The 26479-nt window shown below is 42.1% G+C and overlaps 1 protein-coding gene across 3 annotated transcripts in view; it reads right to left on the bottom strand.

The window, feature by feature from the left end:
* Positions 1 to 26479, bottom strand: part of LOC140478700 (divergent protein kinase domain 2A) — a 250229-nt gene that overhangs the window by 196808 nt on the left and 26942 nt on the right. For 2 of the 3 annotated variants that reach the window (XM_072572003.1, XM_072572004.1), the window contains exon 2: positions 24390 to 25269. The exons of the other annotated variant lie outside the window; for it this stretch is intronic. In XM_072572003.1, the coding sequence (XP_072428104.1) occupies positions 24390 to 25043 (654 nt within the window). In that variant the 5' untranslated portion in view covers positions 25044 to 25269. The remainder of the gene's footprint in view (positions 1 to 24389; positions 25270 to 26479) is intronic. 3 annotated transcript variants of the gene reach the window in all.

Genomic DNA, 26479 nt, shown 5'->3' with positions numbered 1-26479 from the left:
GAATAGATTCAATAACAATGAGGAAGAAAATGTTATCAGATTTTTGAACAGACTTCTCATATTAAAGCAGATATTTCTCTGCACCTTCTAGTAGCTGTAAACACTATGTTCTGCAACTCGTGTACAATCAGAATCCCTAGATGTACGTATGTAAGGTATTGGATACCACAGTAAAACAAGTTAAAAATCACAACACCAGTTTATAGTCCAACAGGTTTAATTGGAAGCACACTAGCTTTCGGAGCGCCGCAGCTTCATCAGGTGATTGCCTGATGAAGGAACAGCGCTCTGAAAGTTAGTGTGCTTCCAATTAAACCTGTTGGACTATAAACTGGTGTTGTGATTTTTAAACTTTGTACACCCCAGTCCAACACCAGCATCTCCAAATCATGACAATAAAATAAAGCATGTTTTTTTCCTATCTCAGTACATGTAACAATAATAAAACAAAATCAAACCAAGCCTGGAATCAAACCGGAATCTTTGGCACTGAGCCGACATGCCACCCTCACTCATGCTCTTACTCATTCATGTTGAGCTATTGGTAATGACGGTTTTCTTGAGCTTTTGAAATAACCAACAAATGCTGTTACATTAAAAATCATAGTACAAATCTAAAAGGAGACATTTGGATTAACAAATTTCCTCAAAGCTGATAGCTTAGAATATTTTAAGGAAAAAGATCTGCTAATAGTACAAGCTAACAAGATTGGCTTTGAAACAAAATTAAGGTTCCCAAAATGCATTTTAGTGAGAAAATTGGGAGCAATTAGTATGTCAAATTTGCCCTAACTTGCCAACAAGCATAAAAGCTCCAGCTTTCCAAACAAGTACAAGAATATTTGATTAGAACACATCTGTATAATAGTTTAGAACAAATAGTAGCAATGCCATTTTTATACAAGCACAGACAGTACATAAAACTTAGTAACAAAAGAATTAGACATTATTCCATCTGTATGTGCAAGGAATCAAAAAGGATAAATGATATTCACTACACCATACGAACCTTTGGGTAATCACAACACAAACTACACTCTGCAGAATTAAATGTGCTAACATACTGAATTCGAATGTTAGTACTAGTTAGAAAAGTGGCATTTAAATTGCAATCTTTCTAATATCTCTGTTTTAATTTAAGTGTAAATTGAACAAGATTTACTATAGGACTAAACAGTGAAATGTGCCCTTAGTAACAATTAGTGGTGTACTGTACAACATTACAAATGTTGTTTGTGATCATATCCAACATGCAGTCTTCATTATATTCTGACAGCACCAAATTGCTGGAAAGTGAAAGATTCAGACTACCGCTAATCAATAGGGTAAGTACACATGTACATTCAAAACCTAGCTGGCAGCCTTAAGAAATTTCACTGAAACGCAACAACAGATGCCTTCACAATACAGTAATCATAATTAACAGACATAATGACGTCATGGTCTTCATCTGCGATTTAAGTGGTAGAATCCACCACCAACATGATGTTGCAAGATGAACTGGGAGAAAGCAAGGACTGCAGATGCTAGAGATCAGAGTCAGAGTCAAAGAGCGTAGTGCTGGAAAAGCACACAGCCAGTCAGGCAGCATCGAAGGAGCTGGAGAATCGACGTTTCAAGCATAAGCTCTTCATCAGGAACTGAAGTCCATTCTTGTTACATTTGATGCCTGTGTAGAAGCTATATGAATAAAAGTGGAGGCACACAAGGCTGCAGATCTTCCAACAATGAAACAGAAGTTTAGTAGACAACAATGAGAAATAAGAATTTAGACCATAGTCAGAAATCCACAGAAAAACAGTCTCATCCATTCCCCAAAATCATCACTTTACAGCAATTCAATCCCAGAGAAGTGACCATTCCATGCCAACCCTTCAGGTTCGACTCAAATGCTTCTCCCACTTCCATCCAGTGAACTATGAAATTTTCTTACATGAATACTCCAAACCAAAGGTGTAGACTTCTTGCATTTTTTTTAAAACCAAACATTCCTACTTTAGAAGCTTTGCAAACTACACATTCATTCCAAAGTAACTGCACATTTCATAAGCTATCCTACATTTCTTTTTAGGAGAGAAACAATAGTTGCATCTGATCCCAGCTAAGACTGTTCAAGTTTTCCATCTTAGGGTTTTCTAGATTAAAATCAATCCTCCATTGCTCTATACCTAAAGCAAGCCAATTCTTTCAATGTTGAACTCATACCCCCACCCCATCAGAGACTCCACAATCTCAACAATCATCCATTAACACTCCATGGGCTTTAATGTTATTGCTCTAATACATACTAGATTAGGTCACAGTTCCAAAAAAGGACCATCTGCCCTTGTTTTCTTTCCCACCAACACCCGTATAAGATCGCATCATCCTCCACCACTTCCGTCACCGAAAAATAGACCCCACCACCAGGGACATATTTCCCTCCCCAATCCCTAACAGCATTCTGGAGAGACCATTCCCTCCGCAACCCCCCAGTCAGATCCACACCACCCTGCACACCAGCCCACACTCCACACATAGTACCATAACCTGCCACCGGAGGAAGTGCAAAACTTGTGCCACACCTCCCCCCTCACTCCATTAAAGGCCCCAAAAGGATCCTTCCATATCCGACAGGAATTTAGCTGTACCTCTACCGTAGTCATCTACAGTATCCGTTGCACCAGATGTGGTCTCCTCTTCATTGGGGACACAGGACGCCAACTTATGGATCAGTTCAGACATCATCTATGGGACACCAACCAAGCCCAACTCCCCCTCCCAACCCACTAAGGACATGCATGTCCTGGGCCGCCTCCATCGCCAAACCCTTACCACCCAACGCCTGGAGCAAGAACGCCTCATCTTCTGCCTTGGGACCTTGCAACCACACGATTTCACCAGTTTCTTCAGTTTCCCCTCCCCCAACATCATCCCAGTCCCAAGCCTCCAACTCGGCACCACCCTCTTGGTCTGTCATCACCTTTCTCATCTATTTGCTAAAGCCCTCCTCTCCAACCTATCACCTTCTCTCCCACCGTCAATCTATCTATTGCATTCCCAGCTACCTTCCCCTCAAACCCACCTCCCTACCATTTATCTCTCAGCACCCCGGCACACTAGCCTCATTCCTGATAAAGGGCTTATGCCCAAAACGTCGATTCCCCTGCTTCTCAGATGCTGCCTGACCCGTGTTTTGCCAGCACCACACTCTCGACTATGATCTCCAGCATCTGCGATCCTCACATTCTCCTTGTTTTTTATTCCCCCACCAAACACTTCACGAATGTAATCGATATGCTACTACTTTGAGATCCAACCACAGGAAATGATGTAAAATATACACCTTTCATTAGATAATGCCATGAACAGAAGCAAATTTTCAATCTGAGATGTGGGCTACCAGAAACCAGTGAGTGCAAGAATAATAGTGAATGGGGTTTGATGCAATATAAAGGAAGGTAAAAGACTTTGGGTTGAGCTAATGTCTAACAGGTTAGGACTGGGAGGCTGACCAGGAGAGCATTGTAGGACAAAGAATTTGCAGGATGAGAGAATTTGCTGTTAAAGGCTTTTGGAGCAGGATGAGGAGGTTTATAACCAAAGGGCACTGAAAGCAAAGGGTCTCTTTGCCGTGCAAAGTTTAATAAAGTAATGCCGTAAAGTTGACAATATATTCTGGACTATTATCTGCCATGATAACTTTTATAGCGACACTTAACCACATTTCTACATTATAAATTAATGGTAAAAGATGCCTGCTGACTTTATAATCTTAAATTGGAATAATTCAATGTGTTAGATAAATGTAAAATCAATCACCAGCCATTATTGCTCAAGGTCTCAAATTACATTGTTAGCACATTATATTCTCCAAAATCTGAAAAGTTGTTAAGATTCTATTATCATCACTTTCTATAAAAATAACAGGGAAATTAAAAAGCAATGATGTGTAAATTAGGTTGCCAAATGTAACACTGCAAATTATATTTGAAGTGGAGGGTTAGTAACAAAGATTTAGTGTTGAAAGCAGAAGCAGAGCAGGCACTTGGTTGCAGAATACCACAGAGAGCTTGGCGATGACTGTGGGCCCAGAGCAGTAGCAGCTGGAGGTCCAGTACGGAAAAACAGCCAACAGGGTTACAGTTAGCCTGAAGACTCAGTAAGGGAGGTCGCCTGACATCTGCGGCATTCAAAGTGGGAAGCCCGGGGTTTCCCAGAAAGCAGGCCAAAGTAGAGGAAGTCCAACCCTTGCAGGAAGTGCACTTAAGACTGTTTAACTTTTACCTTTATTTTTGCACCTTAAACCAATGCGAGGCTCCCTTCTTGGGATTCTTACATGCTTGATGCAACTGCAATTTGTCAACTTCTGTTAACAGCCGTGATTTATTTCAGCAAGTACCAGCTTTTGGAGGATCACTTAACACACTTCACAATGCTTGCAGAGCATATCAAGCGAGACTATCTAAACAAGGGAACCATCCTCTCGTCATACAGGGTTTTACATCACAGTTAGTCGTCATGTATGCAAGCCACAATCCCCTGCCACTCCCCAACAGTCACATGCCACCCAAAAACAAAGTGAAGTGATTAGATTCTTCCTTAAACAGCATTGACAGAGTATGATTAGATTGTCACATCCTGTGTGCAAGACAGGAAAAAAAAACAGCCCCGGGGACATCCAATTTTTTTTTAACATGTCAGCAGAACAAATTAACCCTTTAGCATTCCATTCCCACCTTTTATCATTCCATGGTTACCAACTAAATTGGGCTGAAAAAGGTGCTACCAGCTTATTCATAAGAATCTGACAGCCAGCATTTAAGCAAGTTGATTAATTCCCTACAGTGTGGAAACAGGTCCTACGGCCCAACAAGTCCACACCGACCCTCCGAAGAGTAACCCACCCAGACCCAGACCCCTATCCGTACTTACCACTGACTAATGCACCTAACCCTATGGCAATTTAGCATGGCCAATTCAGCTGACTTGCACAGCGTTGGATTGCAGAAGGAAACTGGAGCACCCGGAGGAAACCCACGCAAACACGGGGAGAATGTGCAAACTCCACCCAGGCAGTTGCCCAGCCAGGAATCAAACCTGGGTCCCTGGCGTTGTGATGTAGCAGTGCTAACTACTGAGCAATCATGCTGCTCGTACCACCCACAAGTTATTGACACACAACGTACAATAATTACTAGTCTATGTAGTAGATAGCATCCCCAGGATCCTTCCATCCTTCACCAATAAGGTTCTTAAATTCAGTTGTTCGTGACCACTGCACCCCCTCCAAGTTGAGCAGAAATGAACCAGTTATCCAAAATCCAAAATTGAAAATAAAATCCTGTCTGGCAGGGTTCAGTTCTGTTATGTAATGTGGATAGGGAGCCCAGGCCTCTGGAGATGCAGGGGACCAGTGCTGTTCCTGCAAATCCGTAGGGGTCCCATGCAATGACGTGTGCTCAGGTGTAACCAGTTTGCTTTTGGTCATCTTCATGTTCGCCTTTGCAAATTCCAACTGAAGAATCTGAGGATTTTCAGGATGAAGTCAAAAGCCTTTAAATGCATTCTTTGTTGCTTCTGCTCCCGCTCTGCTGTCAAATGTAACAAAGCCAAATGGCTGTTTCGATGTCAGCGTGATCAGTGAACCTTCATATCCCTCAAATGGTCGAAAGAGAAGGTAAAGCTCCCTTGGTTTAATGCCCATAGGAAGGCCACTGACAAAAAGCCTATGAACCTCCGCTTCACTGCTGTGAGCTTCATCACTTTGTGCTCACGGGAGCCAACTGAATCCGTTGTGTCCCCCTACAGCAGGGGGGTGGTGCTGGTGCTGAGAGAGCAGGCCGGGTCGCCAGAATGGGTGAGATCTGTTCCAGGGTCAATTGTCTATCAGAAGGGCTGAGCAAGGCTCCCAGGAATGCGATTTGGCACTGAGTGCGCAAGGGTAACAATTCCAGGGGGCTGGGTAAGAGGAGTAGAACTTGGATCAAGTTGTGTAGGGGTGGGCAGTGGTCCGAAGGCGTGCTTTACCTGTGACTGGAGAAACCTGAGAGACTATGTTAGCAGCTGTAACTATCTTTGCATTTTCTTGCCCATAATATTTAAGTCTACTTGGGCAGATGGATCTGTGAGAGCATCCCAAGAGGTCCTGCTGGGTTGGCCACAAAATTATTTCGGTTGCCGATAATCCAGTGGTCGAGTGTGGGGGATCCCCATGCAATACAGGACTAAAGGTAAGACCTTCAACTAGTTGAGACCTGTTTCAGGCATTAACTTAGTTTGGTTTTAAGAATCCCATTCGCCTTTACCGCTATTCCTGATTCCCTATCTTGCCTCACCTTTCTCAATTTTTCCTGTTTTCCTCTACTCATACCATAATCCTCCAGCACCTCCCAAGACTTGGGGTTTCCCTCATTATCTCTCACACACATCCCTCTAACATGCATTACTCTCCCAGCTGGCCTGTCTAGATTTATTGGTTATTTCCTCAGCAGTCTTTCTCCATGTGGATATTAACATTTTCCACTTAGTCCCCATATTATGTTTGCAAATTGCCTCAGCTTCTTTTAAACATTTATATATGTCCTAGGTTCCTCCTATCAGCTAAATTTCATTTCCCAATTTTTTATTTAAACATCCTGGCAACCGTTCTTTATTTTGGGAGTCACCCCAGCATAACTGATGCAAAGGGGGTCTGACACCCGACTTATCCAAAATCTGTCCCATTTTTTTTTTAAAAAGTCTCAACTTCCTAATTTATCTCTTCATACAAGTCCAGTGCCCCCAGTCTCCACACCCACTTCGGGGTCCTGACCTCAGTGTGAGGGATTTCCCCTCTTCACAACCAGTTTAAGGCAGGACGAGTGAGACAGTCACAGTACGGTCGTTGTCCTTTATCTTATGTACTATGTTCCAGGGCCTCAAATTCCCACTATTAGAGGACTAAAACCTGCAAATTCCAGAGGGATTATAACTGCCCTGGGACAATCTCGTTGGTGTACAAATGCATATGTTATCTCAGAGATTCTGTCACCACAGAGTCCTGGGGATGAGGGGTCAACTGAGTGATAGTTTTAATGAGAGAGATCAAAGTAAATCTTACCTAGTGGACCCATCGTCTCACGTTACTGTCACGCAGGCGATCACTTACTCGATCCACCTAGAAGATCCATGTACGTTGGAATCCCACTCTCATCGCCAAATGTTAGGTTCCCTTCTTGAGATTCTTACCCACTTGATGCAACTGCAATGCACCAACTTCTATGAATAGCCACGATTTATTCCAACAAGTACCAGCTTTTGAAGGATCACTTACTCTTTGCGATGCTTGCAGAGGTGGTCAAATGAGGCTCTCTGAACAAGGGAACTGGTCCTCCCGTTACGTACAGTTTTACATCACAGTCAGTCACGCACGCAAGACACAATCCCCTGCCACTCCCCCACAGTCACATGCCACCCAAAACACAAAGTAAAGGGATTAGGTTATTCCTTAAAACAGTGAGAGTTTAGGGTATTCTTTAACCTGCAGCATTCACAGAATGATTAGATTGTCACATCCTGCCTGAAAGACAGAAAAACACCTTCCACTCCAGGACATCCAATTTCTTACATTTCAGCAGAACAAATTAACCCTTTAACATCTCACGAGGAAGGACTATGATGTTAACTTTACACTTTATTGTTCTACTTATACTAAAATCAGTGGCATTTAACTTTGTTTCTCTATGTTACTACTTTGTACCCAGATACCTTTGTACCTAAGATGGCGCCGTGCGTGGCATCATTGTACATTTTTCACTGTACTCCTGTACTTGAGTACATATGACAATAAAGCTTAAAAAGGTATAAAGGAAAAGTCACCATAGTCCTATTGGACCATCGAGCTGCTCTCATTCGAGAGAAAAGTGACCGATGGTCATTTAACCTGAGGTTCACACAGCTCAGGCAATGGATTACAGAGAAGAGGGGCTTATCCTTGATAACGCAGCCAGTGATAGCCTCTTCACCCTAGATAAATGAACCGTGTGAAAAAGGTAAATCTACAGTGTTCTTGTTTGTTCAGCCTCTTTTCGACAGGTAGATCTACGGGTTAAGCGCAGAAGTGCAGTGCATGCTGCATGTAAGAGGGAAGTGAGGGTTGAACAAGAGGTGGATGCAAAATAAGGGGTACCAAACAAAGTTAGCCTGGCAGGGGAAATTAACAGCAGGGGTGAAGAAAACAGCATGATGCAAAATAGATGGTATGTGAGAAAGGGGTGCAAAAGATCCAACGTGGGATAGGGATATGAGAGAGGGTGGAAAGAGTTTAGCAATGAAAGGGTAGCATTCAAATCAATATCTTTGGAAGAACGATATCATGGAATTTATTAAGTATACCAACTTGTCCATCTGACACAGGAGCAGAAATTAGGCCATTCAGCCCATCTCGTCTGCTCCGCCATTCAAACTTGGCTGGTAAGTTTCCCAACCCCATTCTTCCCATAACCCCTGGTCTCCTTGATACTCCCTTTACTCTAGGGCTGTGCCCTCAGGTCCTAGTCTCTCCTACAAATGGAAACATCTTCCCAACATCCACTCTGTCCAGGCCATTCAGTATTATGTTTGCTTCAATTAGATTCCACTACCCCACCCCCAACATCGCTCTCAACTCTATCAAGTATAAACCTAGAGTTCCTCCAAACGTTTTTCATACATTAAGCTTTTCATTGTTAGGACCATTCCAGTGAACCTCCTCTAATATGCTCCAGGGCCAGTACAGCCTTCCTCAGACATGGGGCCCAAAACTACACACAACACTCCAAATGTGGTCTGACCAGAGCCTTTTAGAGTCAGAAGTACATACTTGCTTTTATATTCAAGTCCTCTCAAAATAAATGCCATCATTGCATTTGCCTTCCAAACAACTGACAATCTGCAAGTTCACCTTGAGAGAATCCTGGACTAGAACTCCCAAGTCTCTTTGCACTTCAAACTTCTGAATTTGCTTCCCATTTAGAAAATAGTCCCCGCTTCTATAATTCCTACTAAAGTGCATGACCTCACACCTTCCCACGTTGTACTCCATCTGCCACTGCTTTACCCTACTCTCCTATCCTGTCTAAATCCTTCTGCAGCCTCCCTGCCTCTGCTACCTGTCCCTCTGCCTACCTTTGTATTATTTGCAAACTTAGGCAGAATGCCCTCAGTTCCTTCATTTAGATCATTAAATGTATAACGTGAAAAGCTGTGGTCCTTAAACTGAGCCTTGCAGAACTTGTCACCGGCTGCCATCCTGAGAAGGACCCTTTTATTCCCACTCTCTGCTTTCTGCCAGACAGACAGGCTTCTATCCATCCTCGCCCCTTATCTCTGACACGATGGGCCCTCATCTTACTTGGTAGCCTCCTAGGCAGCATCTTGACAAAGGCGTTCTTGAGGTTCAGGTGGATAACATCCATTGGCACTCCTTGGTCTAACCTGCTCATTACTTCCTCAAAGAATTCTAGGAAATTTGTCAGGCATGACCTCCCCTTGATGAAACCATGCCCTATTTTAAACCAAATATTTCCAAGCGCTCAGAAATCTCATCTTCACAATGGATTCTAGTATCTAACCCACAACAGACGTTAGGCTAATCAATCTGTAATTTTCCTTGTTTTTGCCTGACTCCCTTTTTAAACAGGGGTGGCACGTGAGCGATTTTCCAGTCCTCTGGGACCCATACTAATTCTAACAATTCCGAAGGATCACCACGCATACCTCCACTCTCTCTTCAACTATCTCCTTCAGAGCTTTGGGGTGTCGTCCATCTGGTCCAGGTGATTTATCTACCTTCAGGCCTTTCAGTTTTTCTAGCACCTTCTCCTTAATAATGGCCACCTCATTCTGCCCCTTCACTCAATAGACAATAGGTGCAGGAGTAGGCCATTCTGCCCTTCGAGCCTGCACCACCATTCATTATGATCATGGCTGATCATCCATAATCAGTATCCTGTTCCTGCCTTATCTCCATAACCCTTGATTCCACTATCCTTGAGAGCTCTATCCAACTCTTTCTTAAATGAATCCAGAGACTGGGCCTCCACTGCCCTCTGGGGCAAAGCATTCCATACAGCCAACACTCTGGGTGAAGAGGTTTCTCCTCACCTCTGTCCTAAATGGTCTACCCCGTATTTTTAAGCTGCGTCCTCTGGTTCAGCACTCACCCATCAGCGGAAACATGTTTCCTGCCTCCAGAGTGTCCAATTCTTTAATAATCGTATATGCCCCAATCAGATCCCCTCTCAGTCTTCTAAACTCAAGGGTATACAAGCCCAGTCGCTCCAGTCTCTCAGCGTAAGGTAGTCCCGCCATTCCAGGAATTGACCTCGTGAACCTACGCTGCACTCCCTCAATAGCCAGAATGTCTTTCCTCAAATTTGGAGACCAGAACTACACACAGTACTCCAGGTGTGGCCTGACCAGGGCCCTGTACAGCTGCAGAAGAACCTCTTTGCTTCTATACTCAATCCCTCTTGTTATGAAGGCCAGCATGCTATTAGCCTTCTTCACTACCTGCTGTACCTGCATGCTTACCTTCATTGACTGGTGTACAAGAACACCCAGATATCCTTGTACTGCCCCTTTTCCTAAATTGATTCCATTTAGGTAGTAATCTGCCTTCCTGTTCTTGCCACCAAAGTGGATAACCATACATTTACCCACATTAAACTGCATCTGCCATGCATCGGACCACTCACCTAACCTGTCCAGGTCACCCTGTAATCTCCTAACATCCTCCTGACATTTCACCCTGCCACCCAGCGTAGTATCATCAGCAAATATGCTAATGTTATTACTAATACCATCTTCGATATCATTAATATTTATAAAAAGCTGCGGTCCCAGCACTGATCCCTGCGGTACCCCACTCGTCACTGCCTGCCGTTCCGAAATGGCCACCTCATTCTGCCTCTCACTCCATTGAATTTTTGGGATATTACTGGTGGCTTCCACCGTGAAGACCAATGCAAAGTAATTATTCAGTTCCTCAGCCATTTCCTTGCTCTCTCCAGCATCATTTTCCAGTGGCCAATGTCCATTTTTGCCTCTTTTGCCCTTTATATACCTAAAGAACATCTTACCGTCTTCCTTTATATTACTGGTAAGCTTTCCCTTATATTTATTCTTCCCCCTCATTTTTTTTTGTTGCCCTCTGCTGATCTTTGTAAGCTTCCCAATCTTCTGGTTTCCCACTGTTCTTATGCTTTCTCTGCTGCTTTTATGCTATCCCTACTTTCTCTCGTCAGCCATGGTTGCCTTATCCTCCCTGTACCATGCTTCTTTTTCCTCAGGATGAATCGCTGCTGTGTCACCGAAATTACTCCCAGAAACTCCTACCATTGCTGTTCGACCGTCTTTCCTTCTAGGCTCCTCGCCAAATTAGTTCTGCCCAGCTCCTCCTTCATGCCTTTGTAGTTGCCTTTATTCAGCTGCAATACCACTACCTCAGATTCTATATTCTCCCTCTCAAATTGCAAAGTAAATTCGACCATATTATGATGATCACGGTCTCTTGAGCATTCCTTCACCTAAAGCTCTTTCACAACGTGTGCCTCATTACACAACACTAAATCCAGTATTGCTGTTCCCTAATGGGCTGCACCACAAGCTGCTCCAAAAAGCGATTTCATAGACATTCCACAAGTTCCTTTCCTTGCAATCCACTGCCATCCTGATTTGCCCGGTCCACCTGCATACTGAAATACCCATGATCACTGTCACTTTGCCTTTCCTATCTCTTGGCGTATCTTGCACCCCAGCTTCTGACTACTATTTAGAGGCCTGCACATAACTCCAACTATGGTGTATTTACCTTGGCTGCTCCTCAATTCTACCCAAACAGATTCTTCATCATCTGACCCCACTTCGTTTTTTACGATTGATTTAATTTCATTTCTTGTCCACAAACATTTAGCAGTTCCTCTCTTGACTATAATGAAACCCAATTACTTTTCTTTGACCTTTGCATCCTCACTCTCAATTGGAATAGTACCAAATGATTGGAGGATGGCCAATGTTATTTCTTTATTCAAGAAAGGGAATAGGAATAATTCTAGGAATTACAGACCAGTGGTCAAATTATTGGAGAGGATTCCAAGAGAGAATTTATGATGACTGGGAAAACCATAGTTTGATTAGAGATAGTCAGCATGGCTTTGAGAGGAGTAGGTCATGCCTCACACGCCTTACTGAATTCTTTGAGGATGTGACAAAACACATTGAAGGCAGAGTAGTGGATGTGCTATGTTAGGCTCATTCAGAAAGTAAGGAGGCATGGGATACAGGGAAATTTGGCTGTCTGGACACAGAATTGTCTAGCCCATTGAAGACAGAGGGTTGTGGTAGATGGAAAGTATTCAACCTGGAGTTCGGTGACCAGTAGTGTTCTGCAGGGATCTTTTCTGGGACTTCTGCTCTATGATTTCTTTTATATAAATGACTTGGATGAGGAAGTGGAAGGATGGGATAGTAAGTTTGCTAATGACAGTGTTCTATGTTCCATGTTCTCTCGTGAGACATGTGTCCACAACGCTCTTCGGGAATCCCAAAATTTTGACCCAGTGACAATGTAGGAACGGCAATAAGTTTCCAAGTCAGGATGGTGTGCGACAAACCTGCAGATGGTGGCGTTCCCACATATCTGCAGCCCTTGTCCTTCTAGATGGAAGTGATTGTGGGCTGCAAGATGCTGTCTCAGGAGCTTTGGTGAATTTCTGCAGTGCATACTGCTGCTTACTGAGCATCAGCAACCGAAGTTGTGGATGCTTATGGCTTTGGTGCAAATCAAGTGGCACCACGAGCAATGGTGTCAAGTTGTTTGAGTGTTTTTGGAGCTGCACCCATCCAGACAAGTGTGGAATATTCCATCACATTCCTATATTATGCCTTTGACCTGCTCTTGTAGCCACAGCACTTGTGGGGAATCCAATTGAGTTTCCGGTCAATGCATGTTGATAGTAGAGGTCTCTGAGACAGTAACACCATTGAGTGTTAAGGGCAGAGGTTGGACTGCCTCATATTGGAGATGGTCATTACCTTGCAACCTTGTGGTGTGAATGTGTCTTGCCTCTTGTCAGCCCAAGCCTGGATATTGTCCAGGGACTGCTTCAGTACCTGAGTCATCACTGAAAATTGCGCAATCATTCCTGAACATTCCCACTGCTGACCTTTTAGGGGAGGGAAAGTCATGAAACCCAAATTATGAATATAACTACATAAATAGTTTCAAAATGATAACCTGCTGCATAAATCTAATACGGTCAACCTAAGCCATCTCTTAAGAGGAGAAAAGAGCAGGTCAATTCACCTAAAAAACAATTCATTCAAGCAAATGCTGGAAGGTTGTCATACATAATGACTAAGTAGTATCATCACTGGACTGTTAACCCGAAAACCCTAGTAACGTTCTGGGGAGCCAGGTTCAAATTCTTGCCATGGCAGATGGTGGAATCTGAATTCAATACAAGTACGTGGAATTAAGGGTCTAATGTTGAACATGAAGCCATTGTTGATTGTTGGAAAAATCCATCTGGCTCACTAATGGCCTTTAGGGAGGAAAGCTGCAATCCTTATCTAGTCTGGAGTTGCATGTAGGCCAGACCATCAGCAATGCAGTTTAGTTTTAACTGCCCTCTGGGCAATTAGGGATGGGTGATAAATGCTGGACAGCCAGCAAGAACCTCATCCCATGAATGAATAAAAACAAAATTACTTCACTTGTATTGATTTTGGTTTGTACAAGAGAACAAACATCAGGAACATTACTCATACACTTGCAGAAGTGAATTAACGAGACTGAGCTACAAAATACTGGTGAACAAAGTGTTCATGAAGTTCACCGGTTTGAGAAATTAGAAAGTGAAATAAACACGTTCCACTTTCTTTCTCAATTAATTGAAGTTTGTCCCCAGGTGTTTAAAAATGGGCTGGTCATCACGTATACAATTGTCAAGTCAATAAGTAGATGTTAAAAACGTTATGTCTTGGACATTTTTCTTTGGTTATATTTTACCAGACTGGTTTTCTAATTGGATGATGTGGACAGGCATCTTTAATATGCTTGCTAAATAATAAAATAAAATCACAAAAAGGCAAGACAGACAGTTAAATAGCAAGACAACATAGGTGATGTTTGCAACGTACAAGGATTTAAACAAAAACAAGCACATACTCAACACCCAAAATGAACTTAACTTTACATACTCACCCCATTTCATGCAAGTTATGAAATAGTCAAAGTTTTATGTTGTATTGTAGAAAACAAATAAGTGGGAATGAGATTGGACTGTAACCAGTCATTTGACAGAAAACATCTCTTCAAAATATACTTAAAACTAACAATTTTGTTCCAAGCTGGAGAGCATATAGTGATCAGAATTACTAAGAGTACTAAAAAATCAAAAGAAAGGTCAAAATCTATCACACTGATCAATTATATACTCAAAGAAATTTGACAGTACCAAACTGATAAACAAGATTTTATTAAAAAATGGACTGCTGAAAATGTACACAATTAAACAGTAGGTATTGTATTCCAAAGACACAATTTTTCTGTTTCTCCTTCCTTGTCTTCGAATGGTAGGAACTCAGGCTGGTGTATAACTCAGTCAATGACTGTATCCTTTCAATACCTCATACTTGTAGCCATTTCACTATGAAATTCCAGATGTGAAGTTCAACAAAGTGAAGTGTCAATGCTGCAGTCCTTCACCCAACATCCATGGTCCAGCTAGAGACACTGAAGAGCAAGCTAGTGAGAACGCTGTTTTATCATCCCTTCACTGATGTAAAAAGAGATAATACGCAATATGCCACCATGCTGACATTCACAATTCAGTAAACCTTGCATTTTTTCTCACAAACCAAGATGATTTGTACTTAACATGCAATTGTAGTTGCTTTCTCAGCTTTTTGGACTGAATTATATCTTTTCTTTTCTGGAAGGGCAGTGGCGGCGCAAAGAAGTAGTTTCATAAATATTGATATATCCCAAGTCTTTTAAATAATTCACGATCTTAGCTGAACTGACCACATTGTGTAAAAGAAAATCAACTTCGAATTATGAAAAAGGAAGATCTTTCCATACTTTATCATAAATAACAAATACTGCAGAATTCAAATTGAGCTATGGCTACATACAGCAAAAGAAATCTTCACATTAAACGGCATAAAACAAAATCAACCACGATCGGCAAAGACTGCCACAGATTATGCAAAAAAAAAAGCCTTGAAAACACATGCACACATCACAAATCTATAAACAAATTTGCACAGCACACAGTATTCCCAGTGACTTTTTCTGCTGACAAACACTTTTAGTGGAATGTCTGTTCACATGACAACCCCAGCAGCTGCTGGACTCTGCCAATTTTTGTTTGAATGCACACTCACTGCTAAATGTGAGAACATTTTAGGAACACCAATGGTGTCAGTGCACAGAAGTCAAACAACATTCACTAACCAAGTGTTTTATACCTATTGCACGAAATATCAATTCTGTCACCAGATTCAATACGAAGTTGGCAAAAAATGGCATTCAGCAATTTAGTTTTGTATTATTAGGATCAAGGGCAAACTATTAGCCTAATGCTAAAATACACAAAGCATTCAGCTTTTCAATTCTATTCTGTCAGTGGTTAAACTAAACAAACATCAAATTGACTACAAACATCTGTATTTCAAATATCAATTCAAGGGGTGCAATACCCAAGACAGTGATTTTATTTTTAAATCTCATGGCTCCAGACAATAAAATTCTACATTTTTAGCTATAAGTGTTTCTAAACATGTAGGAGGAGAAAGTGAGGACTGCAGATGCTGGAGATCAGAGCTGAAAATGTGTTGCTGGAAAAGCGCAGCAGGTCAGGCAGCATCCAAGAAACAGGAGAATCGACATTTCGGGCATCAGCGCTTCTTCAGGAATGAGGAAAGGGTGTCCAGCAGGCTAAGATAAAAGGTAGGGAGGAGTGACTTGGGGGAGGGGCGTTGGGAATGCGATAGGTGGAGGGAGGTCAAGGTGAGGGTGACAGGCCGGAGTGGGGTGGGGGCGGAGAGGTCAGGACATGTAGGCCTGCTACTCAAAGAAAAGCCAATACAGAAGCAGGTGTTGGCAGCACATAACTCACTAACATCAGGACAATCTGAAATGATTTATAAAGGTGCATCTATATCATCTTACGAAATAACAGAGGAAAACAGATGTACAAAAACCTTTAGTTGAAAACCCAACTCAACCCACAACTAAAAATAACAGCACAAACTACCAGGAAACTGCAGCAGAGAAGAGGCAGAGGCAATCAAGGTGAATAGAAAAAAAAAGGCTTAAACAGAAGGTGGATCAGTTCTCAAAATGTCAAATCACTGACAATACAAGGATAGTTTCCAAAATTACCCATACACAATCAACACAGCAGTGTCAGCTTGGTTCAGTGGAGATAAATACTATCACTTTTTAATCAGAAGGTTTCCAGATGAAGTCCCACTCGACAGATTTGAGCTCAAAAATCCAAGTTAACGTTTCAGTGAATACTCCAAGGAGAGTTGCACTCAAAAGATGATGCCTTTCAGAAGGGATGTTAAACCAAGGCTCTTGTTTTCATGTACGGACATGAGAGTCCTGGCTAATATCACTCAGAACGTCAGGGGAGTTATTCCGAATGCCCTAATCAATATTTCTCCATCAAATCAACATTACAAAAACAAACTGCTGTATGAGAGCACTTGTTGTGTGCAAAATTGCTGCCCCATTATATATTACAAGTATTTGATTATCAATAAAAAGCAGTATGTCAGAGTGAGGCTTGGGTGGGGGGGGGGGGGGGGGGGGAGGAAGAAAGAGTTGGTAATGAAATTGTTTCACTGTGTCTGGTTTTCCAATATAGTGAGAGGAAGATGTCAATGCAATAATAACACACTCCATTTATGTATTTTTCACAAAACGTTAAGTGTTAGAAATAGCATTCTGGAACAAAAAACAAATTGCTGGAGAAATCCAGGTTCTGATTAAAAGTCACCTGATTTGAAACGTTAACTCTGCTTTCTCTCCACAGATGCTGCCAGACCTGCTGAGGTTTTGTACCAATTTCTGGTTTTGTTTCACATCTCCAGAACCTACACAGTCCTTTGTTTTATTCTAACATTAATACTCTATTTATTTTACCAAAAACAAACTGAACAGTACTCTCTATGTGACTTCAAAACTTGGAAACAACCAGGGACAGACAAAAATAAGTAAAAACAAATGCTAGTGCAGCAATGGCCAAGTGGTGATAAGGCCAGATGACTAACCCAGAGATGTTAAAGTGTGGAGCTGAAAAAGGCACAGCAGGTCAAGTAGCAGGCGAGTCGGCAGTTCAGGTCAGAATCTTTCATCAGGACTCAGAGACCCAAATATGTTAGGTGTCCTGGGTTCAAATCCTGCCATGGCCGATGGAATTTGAATTCAATAAAAATCCAGAATTAACAGTCTCATGATGATCACAAAGGCGTTCTTGACTGTTTGAAAAATATATCTGGTTCACTCATCTGGTACCCTCCTTACTTGGTCTGACCAACACGCGACTCTCAGACCCACAACAACGTGGATGACTCAACTACTCTCTTGGCAATTAGAGATGGGCAATAAATGCTAACCTAAACAGCAACGCCTTCAACCTGTGAACGAGTTAATAGCAACATCCTCCAGAGCTCAGAAGAAACAAAGAGACTTGACCCGTTTCACATTTATTGCCAGCAATCTCTGTGGAAATGTAATGCTTCGGATTGTTTCTATTGCATGTGGATAAGGTACAGTCAGTCCCCAGGTTGCAAACGGAGTTCTGGAGACCATTCACAAGTTAAAACACAATGCAGGACGACGGAAAGCCTGCAGGACACACACCCCTACCTCACCATTCTGCTGCAGGTTTCCAACATACTGTGCTGGAGTTATAAGAAATGGCTGAATAGGCTGGGGCTATTTTCTCTGGAGTAGAGGCGGAGGGGTGACATCACTGAGGTTTATAAAATCATGAAGGGCATGGATAGGGTAAATAGACAAGGTGTTTTTCCTGGAGTGGGGGAATCCAGAACTAGGCAGAGGTTTAAAGGTGAGAGGGGAAAAATTTAAAAGGGACCTCAGGGCCAATGTCTTCACGCAAAGGGTGATGAGCGTATGGAATGAGCTGCCAGAGGACGTGGTGGAAGCTGGTACAATTAAAACATTTAAAATGCATCTGGATGGGTCAGTGAATAGGAAGAATTTAAAGGGCTAGGGGCCAAAAGCAACTAGGTTAGTTTAGGATACCTGGTTGCCAAGCTTGAGTTGGACTGAATAGTCTACTTCTATGCTATACACCTCTATGACTCGAAAAGCACCAGCAGCCGAGACCCTGTATCAAACGCCCATTCATAGGAATACTTTCTCTGGCTTACTTAGAAAACTAAAAATAATCTCTTATGCTACACAAAAGTCAAAACCATTATTTCAAATGAAATCGCTATATTGAAATTGCTTCGTACTTGCCAAAAAATTGGAAACTTCAAACATTTTGCTCAGAATGAAGATTGATACAGACCTTCTCCTTTGAATGTGTTACATACAAAAACTAATTCAACTCCACATGATGATTAAAAAAAACTCATCTTCCAGCTTGTTTTGCAAGCTAGACTGCAAACCATAATGTCTTTCTAAGAATATTGATTTGTTTACCAACCAAATTAAGTTGAGTTCGTTAAAAATTAAACAATCAAAACAAATAGCTTTAAAAGAAACAAATGAGAAAGGTTTGATCTCTAGTATCTTGTACTCAACTACATGTCACTGCAGTCAACTCCTCTACGGAATTCATAAACCCTTCAATAATGCACTATGTCCTTTCATAAAAAAGCATTACTGCTTTACTCAATTTGATGATGTTCTCACAGCTACACTTCATGTGAAGGTTTTTGAGAAACATGGAAAATGTAGAACCCTAGCAAAGTAATTTGTCCTTTGGAAAAGAAAAATAACCTAGCCTGCTTTCACTTTGTTGGTTGGCTCAGTGGCACGATTCAAGTGTTGTACAGGAACAGGAGTGTGAAGACTAGCAGGTTACTCTGCATGAAAAGAAAGCAATTGATTTATTTTTAAATTTTTGCCATCCTAAAACCTTCCTATTTCTCAATTAGTTTTGCAATTAAAACAATTACTTTCAAATTAAGTAGATAATGCTGAAGTCATTCAAGACTTCAGTATTGCAGCAAGAAACTCATTTTCCACCTCGATCAACCGTAATTAGCAGCTCATCATTTAAATTGGTTTGAGTCAGTATACACCCTCAACCCTGCTGCAACCATCAATCACCTCAAGTGAATCCCTCATCTCCAACTAAAATTCCAAATTTATTACAAAAAGCTTGAAGAACCGGTGAAAAAGACATTGGAGAAAACAATCACTCACACCTCAGTTCCCTCTTGGGCAGCTTTGGCAAGGGATAAATGAATTGGAATGGAATAAAAATGATTTCCATGGTGAAATCTGTCCCGACACAAAGTTGTACTTCAGGTTTTGGAAATTCCCAAGTCTCAGGGTAAGTACACTGGATACTGAGTACAGTATGGTCCTCACTGTTGACTTCATGCTCCAGTAAGCGAAATAAAGTCTTGGTTTAAAAAATAAAGAGGCCTCCTTGAATAAAGCATTGAGCACTTTGGGGAACACAGCATGTTGTGCTTTCCATATTTAGTGTTGCCACTGGCCATTCTCAAATTAGGTACATGACAAGTCAAATCTAAGTCAAAATCCCTCAGAATCATCTCAACAGCAAGTGGAATCAAAATCTCAAGTATCTGTCAGCCTGTATATTTCCTAATTATTTTTTCCAACCATCTTTAAAGTACAAAACTGAGCATACCCAATTATGGATTCTCTCACTTAAGACTCGGACATTCTGGGAACTAGTTCAAAGTCGTCCAAATGTGTTGGATCATGCTAATAATTTTAAGAACACGAAACTCAGCTAAACTCAGACAGATATTTTAGGAACCTTCCCCCATCTTAAACAGTATCCTCAAACTCCTCTTCTTCTGAAAAATACAATTTAATTAATGATCACCACAGTCTATGGATTTGATACAAAAACAAACAAGACAGAAATAACTATCCCTGAAGACTCAAGTGGAGCAACAGTCCACTCACTATGTCATCTCTAATCTCTACCCAGTAACTACAATCCCAACTCATCAATTTCTGTTTACAAACTTCACATTTTTAAAGTTTGACAGCTTCAAGACATGGGTGTTAATCATAATATTGCTTTGCAAATAAATTATTTGAACACTTGAGGTTATACAGTCATAGAGATGTACAGCACGGAAACAGAGTCTTTGGTCCAACTCATCCACACCTACCAGATATCCTAATCTAATCCAGTCCCATTTGCCAGCACTTGGCCCATATCCCTCAAAACCATTCCTATCCATAGAACATAGAAAAATACAGCGCAGTACAGACCCTTCGGCCCTCGATGTTCCACCGACCGAAGCCTACCTAACCTACACTAGCCCAATAACCTCCATATGCTTGTCCAATGCCCGCTTAAATGACCATAAAGAGGGAAGAGTCCACCACTGCTACTGGCAGGGCATTCCATGAACTCACAACCCACTGAGTAAAAAATCTACCCCTAACATCTATCCTATACCTACCACCCCTTAATTTAAAGCTGTGTCCCCTAGTAACAGCTGACTTCATTAGCGGAAAAAGGTTCTCACTGTCAACCCTATCTAAACCCCTAATCATCTTGTACACCTCTATCAAATCACCCCTAAACCTTCTTTTCTCCAATGAAAAAAGCCCCAAGTGCCTCAGCCTTTCCTCATACGATCTTCCTACCATGCCAGGCAACATCCTGGTAAACCTCCTCTGCACTCGTTCCAATGCCTCCACATCCTTCCTATAATATGGCGACCAAAACTGCACACAATACTCCAGATGAGGCCGCACCAGAGTCTTATACAACTGCAACATGACCTCAGGACTCCGGAACTCAATTCCTCTACCAATAAAGCCCAGCACGCCATATGCCTTCTTCACAGCACTATTTACCTGGGTGGCAACTTTCAGAGATCTGTGTACATGGACACCAAGATCCCTCTGCTCATCCACACCGCCAAGTAGCCTACCATTAGCCCAGTAATCCATCTTCTTGTTACTCCTACCAAAGTGAATGACTTCACGCTTTGCTACATTGAATTCCATTTGCCACCTTACTGCCCAGCTCTGCAACTTATCTATATCGCGCTGTAACCTGCCACATCCTTCTTCGCTGTCCACCACTCCCCCAACTTTCGTGTCATCCGCAAACTTGCTCACCCAGCCTTCAAGCCCCTCCTCAGGTCATTTATAAAAATGACAAACAGCAATGGTCCCAAAATAGATCCTAGTAACTGCACTCCAAGATGAACCTATACCATCAACTACTACCCTCTGTCTCCTTCCAGCCAGCCAATTCCTAATCCAAACCTCTAATGCACCCTCACTGCCATACCTCCATAGTTTTTGCATTAGCCTGCCATGGGGTACCTTATCGAAGGCCTTGCTAAAATCCATATACACCACATCTACTGCTTTACCCTCATCCACTTCCTTGGTCACCTTCTCAAAGAATTCACTAAGGTTTGTGAGGCACGACCTGCCCTTCACAAAACCATGCTGACTATCCTTGATCACATTATTCCTATCCAGATGTTCATAAATCCTATCCCTTACAATTCTCTCTAAGACTTTGCCCACAACAGAAGTGAGACTCACTGGCCTATAGTTACTCAGGCTATCCCTGCTCCCCTTCTTGAACAAGGGGACCACATTCGCTATCCTCCAGTCTTCAGGCACAATTCCCGTAGACAACGACGACATAAAAATCAAGGCCAATGGCTCCGCCATCTCCTTCCTAGCTTCCCAGAGGATCCTAGGATAAACGCCATCAGGCCCAGGGGACTTATCTATTTTCATCCTTTCCAGTATTCCCCAGACCTCTTCCCTACGTACCCCAAGGCCATCCATTCTAATCACTTGTGACTCAATATTCACATCAGCAACAGTGTCCTGTTCCTGAGTGAATACTGATGAAAAGTATTGATTTAGTGTCTCACCAATCTCCTCCGCCTCCACGCACAACTTCCCACTACTATCCTTGACTGGACCGATACCTACCCTAGTCATCCTTTTATTCCTGACATACCTATAGAAAGCCTTTGGATTTTCCCTAATCCTACCAACCAAGGACTTTTCATGTCCCCTTCTCGCTGCTCTTAGCTCTCTCTTCAGATCCTTCCTGGCTACCTTATAACTCTCAATCGCCCCAATTGAACCTTCACGCCTCATCTTTACATAGGCCGCCTTCTTCCCTTTCACAAGGGATTCCAATTCGTTGTTAAACCACAGCTCCCTCACAAGACCCTTTACTCCCTGCCTGACTGGTACATACTTATCAAGGACACCCATTAGCTGTTCCTTGAACAATCTCCACATATCATTTGTGTTCTTCCCTTGAAGCCTATTTTTCCAATCCACGCATCCTAAGTCATGCCTCACCGCATCATAATTTCCCTGCCCCCAGCTATAACTGTCGCCCTGCAGTGCACACTTATCCCTCTCCATCACTAGAGTAAAAGTCACCGAGTTGTGGTCACTGCCCCCGAAGTGCTCACCTACCTCCAAGTCTAACACCTGGCCTGGTTCATTACCTAGAACCAAATCCAGTATAGCCTCACCTCTTGTTGGCCTGTCTACATATTGTGTCAGGAAACCCTCCTGCACACATTGGACAAACACCGACCCATCTAACGAACTCTAGCTATAGCTTTCCCAGTCAATATCTGGGAAGATATCCATATTCCCATCCAGATGCCTTTTAAAATGTTGCAATTGTAAAAGCTTCCACCACTTGCTCTGGCAGCTCATTTCATACATGCACCACCCTTTGAGTCAAAACACTGCCTTTAGGTCTCTTTTATATCTTTTCCCACTCACCTGAAACCTATGGCATCTACTTCTGGACTCGTCCAAAAGAGGGAAAAGACTGTCTATTTACCCTACCCACACCCTTCATAATTTTATAAACCTCCATCAGGTCACCCGTCAGCCTTTGCGCCCCCAGGAAAATAGCCCAGCGTATTCAGTCCCTCCCTATCGCTCAAATCCTCGAACTCTGGTAACATCTATTTAAATCTTTTCTGAACCCTCTCAAGTTTCACAACATCCTTCAGATATCAGGGAGACCAGAATTGCACACAATATTCCAAAAGTGGCATAACCAATGTCCCGCAACGACCTCCCAACTCCTATACTCAGTGCTCTGACCAATAAAAGAAATCATACTAAATGCCTTCATTAATATCCTATCTGCTGATGACTTCATTTTCAAGGAACTATGAACCTGTGCTCCAAGGTCTCTTCGTGCAGCAACACCCTTGAGATCATATAATTGCAGTTTACAATATGAAATAATTATAAATCAGTAAATTAGGCATACAAATAAACCAAATTGAAATTTTTTTTATCCGAGATCCAAAATTCGAAAAAGCTCCGAAATCCAAAGTTTCTTTTCTCCATAACAAGGTTGCTTTGTGTGCAAAGAGTTAACCCACCTCCACCACGTCACACTGGTGGTGCGGCCCAGCACAGGCAGGCGTCAATTCTGTCTCAGGACCTGTCGTACTCACAGGTGCATCTGATGTTTGATAAGTTTTTTTTTTAATTTCACCATTAAACTGTCACTTATTCCAAAATCCAAAAAATTCTGAATTCCAAAGTCCAGCTGGTCCCGAGGATAAAGGATTGTGTACCTGTACTACCTTTAGTGTCAATGGAAAAGCATCATAGATTTTCCTTGATTGAATGTGGGGAACAGCAGTGAGGCTAGCACATGTTGCCCATCTTCATTTGCCATCGAGATTTAGACAATGGATTGCGATATTAAAATTTGCAAATAATTTTCAAAAAATACCTTTTTGAAAAAAAAATCAAACTGTCTAAAGAAGTCATTACACTCCTCTGGACAGGTGTGATTTAAACGCAGACCTCCTGGCTCAGAGGTAGTGACACTAACACTGCACCACTGGAGACCATATATCTTGCAAGGTCCTGCATTTCAAAATAGTTCAGAAAAATGATTCCATATTAACAGCAATACTGCTGCGGTGACACAGTTTGCACTCCTGCAACAATCTCTACGTTTCAGAGATAAGCAAATCATTTCATCAATGTACTGAAAATCTGACATCCTGAAATCCCCAACTGAATTATTGTGTACATACCAAAACAAAAACAAAATAATGATTTTTTAAACTTGATTTGCAAAGGCAAGAACAAACAAGTTGCAACTAAAATCAAATTTTGCAGTAAATGAGAAGTTATCATTCACACATACCTGGAAAACTAGAGGCTCTGGATTAAAAGCCAATGTCAGAAGTAGCTGCATCCGCTCAGAGTCTTTCAAATTTTTCATTAAAAAGCTTCCAGAATCCTTCGTTTCAGCATACCTGCGTACTATTCTGTCTAGGAGTCTTTGCGATGGACAATGTACTAAGTCTGACCACCCCTCCACAACATCTGGAGTCAGTAACCGAACTTCACCATTTAAACGGGAAAACTGAGTCTTGTAGATGGCTTGTGTAACATCACAACGAGGGCGCCCAACAGCCCGTTTGCAGACTTTTTGGTCCATATCAGCAAGTTCTTGATTAGAGCCCAAGCGTTTTAGAACAATACGCCTTGCACCTTCTCTTGGCTCTCCATACTGAGCAAAATAGACATTTTTCACATTCAAGAAGTCCAGTATTCGGAAACGACCCCATGTCTCAAAAGTGATTTGCCCATTCATAAACTTACGACACCAGCTGGTTCCAAAACAAGCTGGGCACTTATTCAGGCTAATAAAACGACGATCTGCAAGTTCGTTCTTCTGAAATGAGGCAATAAATGAGTGCGTATTCAACAATGTGAAAACCAACAGACTCACCACAAATAGGAACTTCAGACAACGGTACAAGCGCCCAAACTTTAATGTGAGCAGTCGCCACATGGTTCTGCTTGCACTCAGCTCTATTGACACGTTCAGTATTTCTTAGGGTTTTTGATACAAGTCCATATTAACAAACGACCTGATCTCACATACTCAGTTTGGGTTTAATTTGATCAGACAAGCAGCCGACAATAGCTGACTGCGCACCAGTTCCAAGGATCACGTGTTTCATATCTTCAAGGTTTCAGCAAATCTGTTCAAAGAAGCTTGTGTCCTGGAGATTAGTCTAGAAAAAATAAGGAAAAGCACATTATTGGCAACAGTTTTTTTTAAAGCCACATGTAATATTAAATTCTAATCAATTTTCAGTTTCAGTGCCTGCAGTGTTAAAATCAAAAAGCTTAGAACTTTTCGGAAGCAAAGTTAATTAAAAGTGCGAAAGTCATGCAACCTGAGGAACCAGGAGATACACCAACTATATTTTTCAACTTTTGAAACAATTATAGCACACAGGGTTCTTCACTCTAACCTGCATGTATTGTCACATGTACGGCTACTCAATTCCATTCCCAGGTAAATACATTTTTTGTTCACGTTTAACCAATTCTTTTTAAATGGCACTCCGTTTGCTCCCAACACATTTCAGGCAGCACGTCAGAAAAACTGACCAGATTAAAAGCAGAACAAGTAATCAGGAGATACAATGGCAAGTGATAACGTCACTAGACTAACCGAATAGTTGAGGCTCTGCAAATAAAAAAAGTTCAAAATCCCACCACAGTAGATGATGGAATTCACAATTGATAAATACCTGGAATTTAAAACTGGTCTCGATAACTTACCACAAAATTATCCCGGATTGTGAAAGACCGATCTGGCTCACTTATGTTCATCAAGAAAGAAAATGCATCATTACTTGGTTTAAAGCATATGACCATAAGACATAGGAGCAGAAATTAGGCCATTCAGCCCATCGAGTCTGCTCCGCCATTCAATCACGGCTGATAAGTTGCTCAACCCCATTCTCTTGCTTTCTACCCATAGCCCCTGATCCCCTGGATACTCCAGAACCTATTTAGCTCTTAAATATACACCATGCCCTTGCCTCCACAGCTTCCTGTGGCAATAAATTCCATAGATTCACCACTCACCACTTGAAGAAGTTTCTCCTTATCTGTGTTCTAAAAGGTCTTCCCTTTACTCGAAGGTTGTGCCCTCAGGTCCTAGTCTCTCTAGGAATGGAAACATCTTCCCAACACCCAATGTCCAGGCCATTCAGTATTTTGTATGCTTCAATTAGATTCCAGCTCCCCGCCCCCCCCGCCCCCCCCGCCCCCAACCTCCAACACCACCACCACCACCACCACCACCACATCCTTCTAAAACCCATCGAGTATAAACCAAGAGTTCCTCATATGTTAAGCTTTTCAGTCCTAGGACCATTCTCATGAACTTTCTCTGAACACGCTCCAGGACCAGTACAGCCTTCCTGAGAT

Source organism: Chiloscyllium punctatum, chromosome 6, assembly GCF_047496795.1.
Source record: "Chiloscyllium punctatum isolate Juve2018m chromosome 6, sChiPun1.3, whole genome shotgun sequence".
NCBI lineage: Eukaryota > Metazoa > Chordata > Chondrichthyes > Orectolobiformes > Hemiscylliidae > Chiloscyllium > Chiloscyllium punctatum.
The sequence above is the reverse complement of the archived record's forward strand: the minus strand, read 5'-3'. Positions and strand labels throughout refer to the sequence as shown.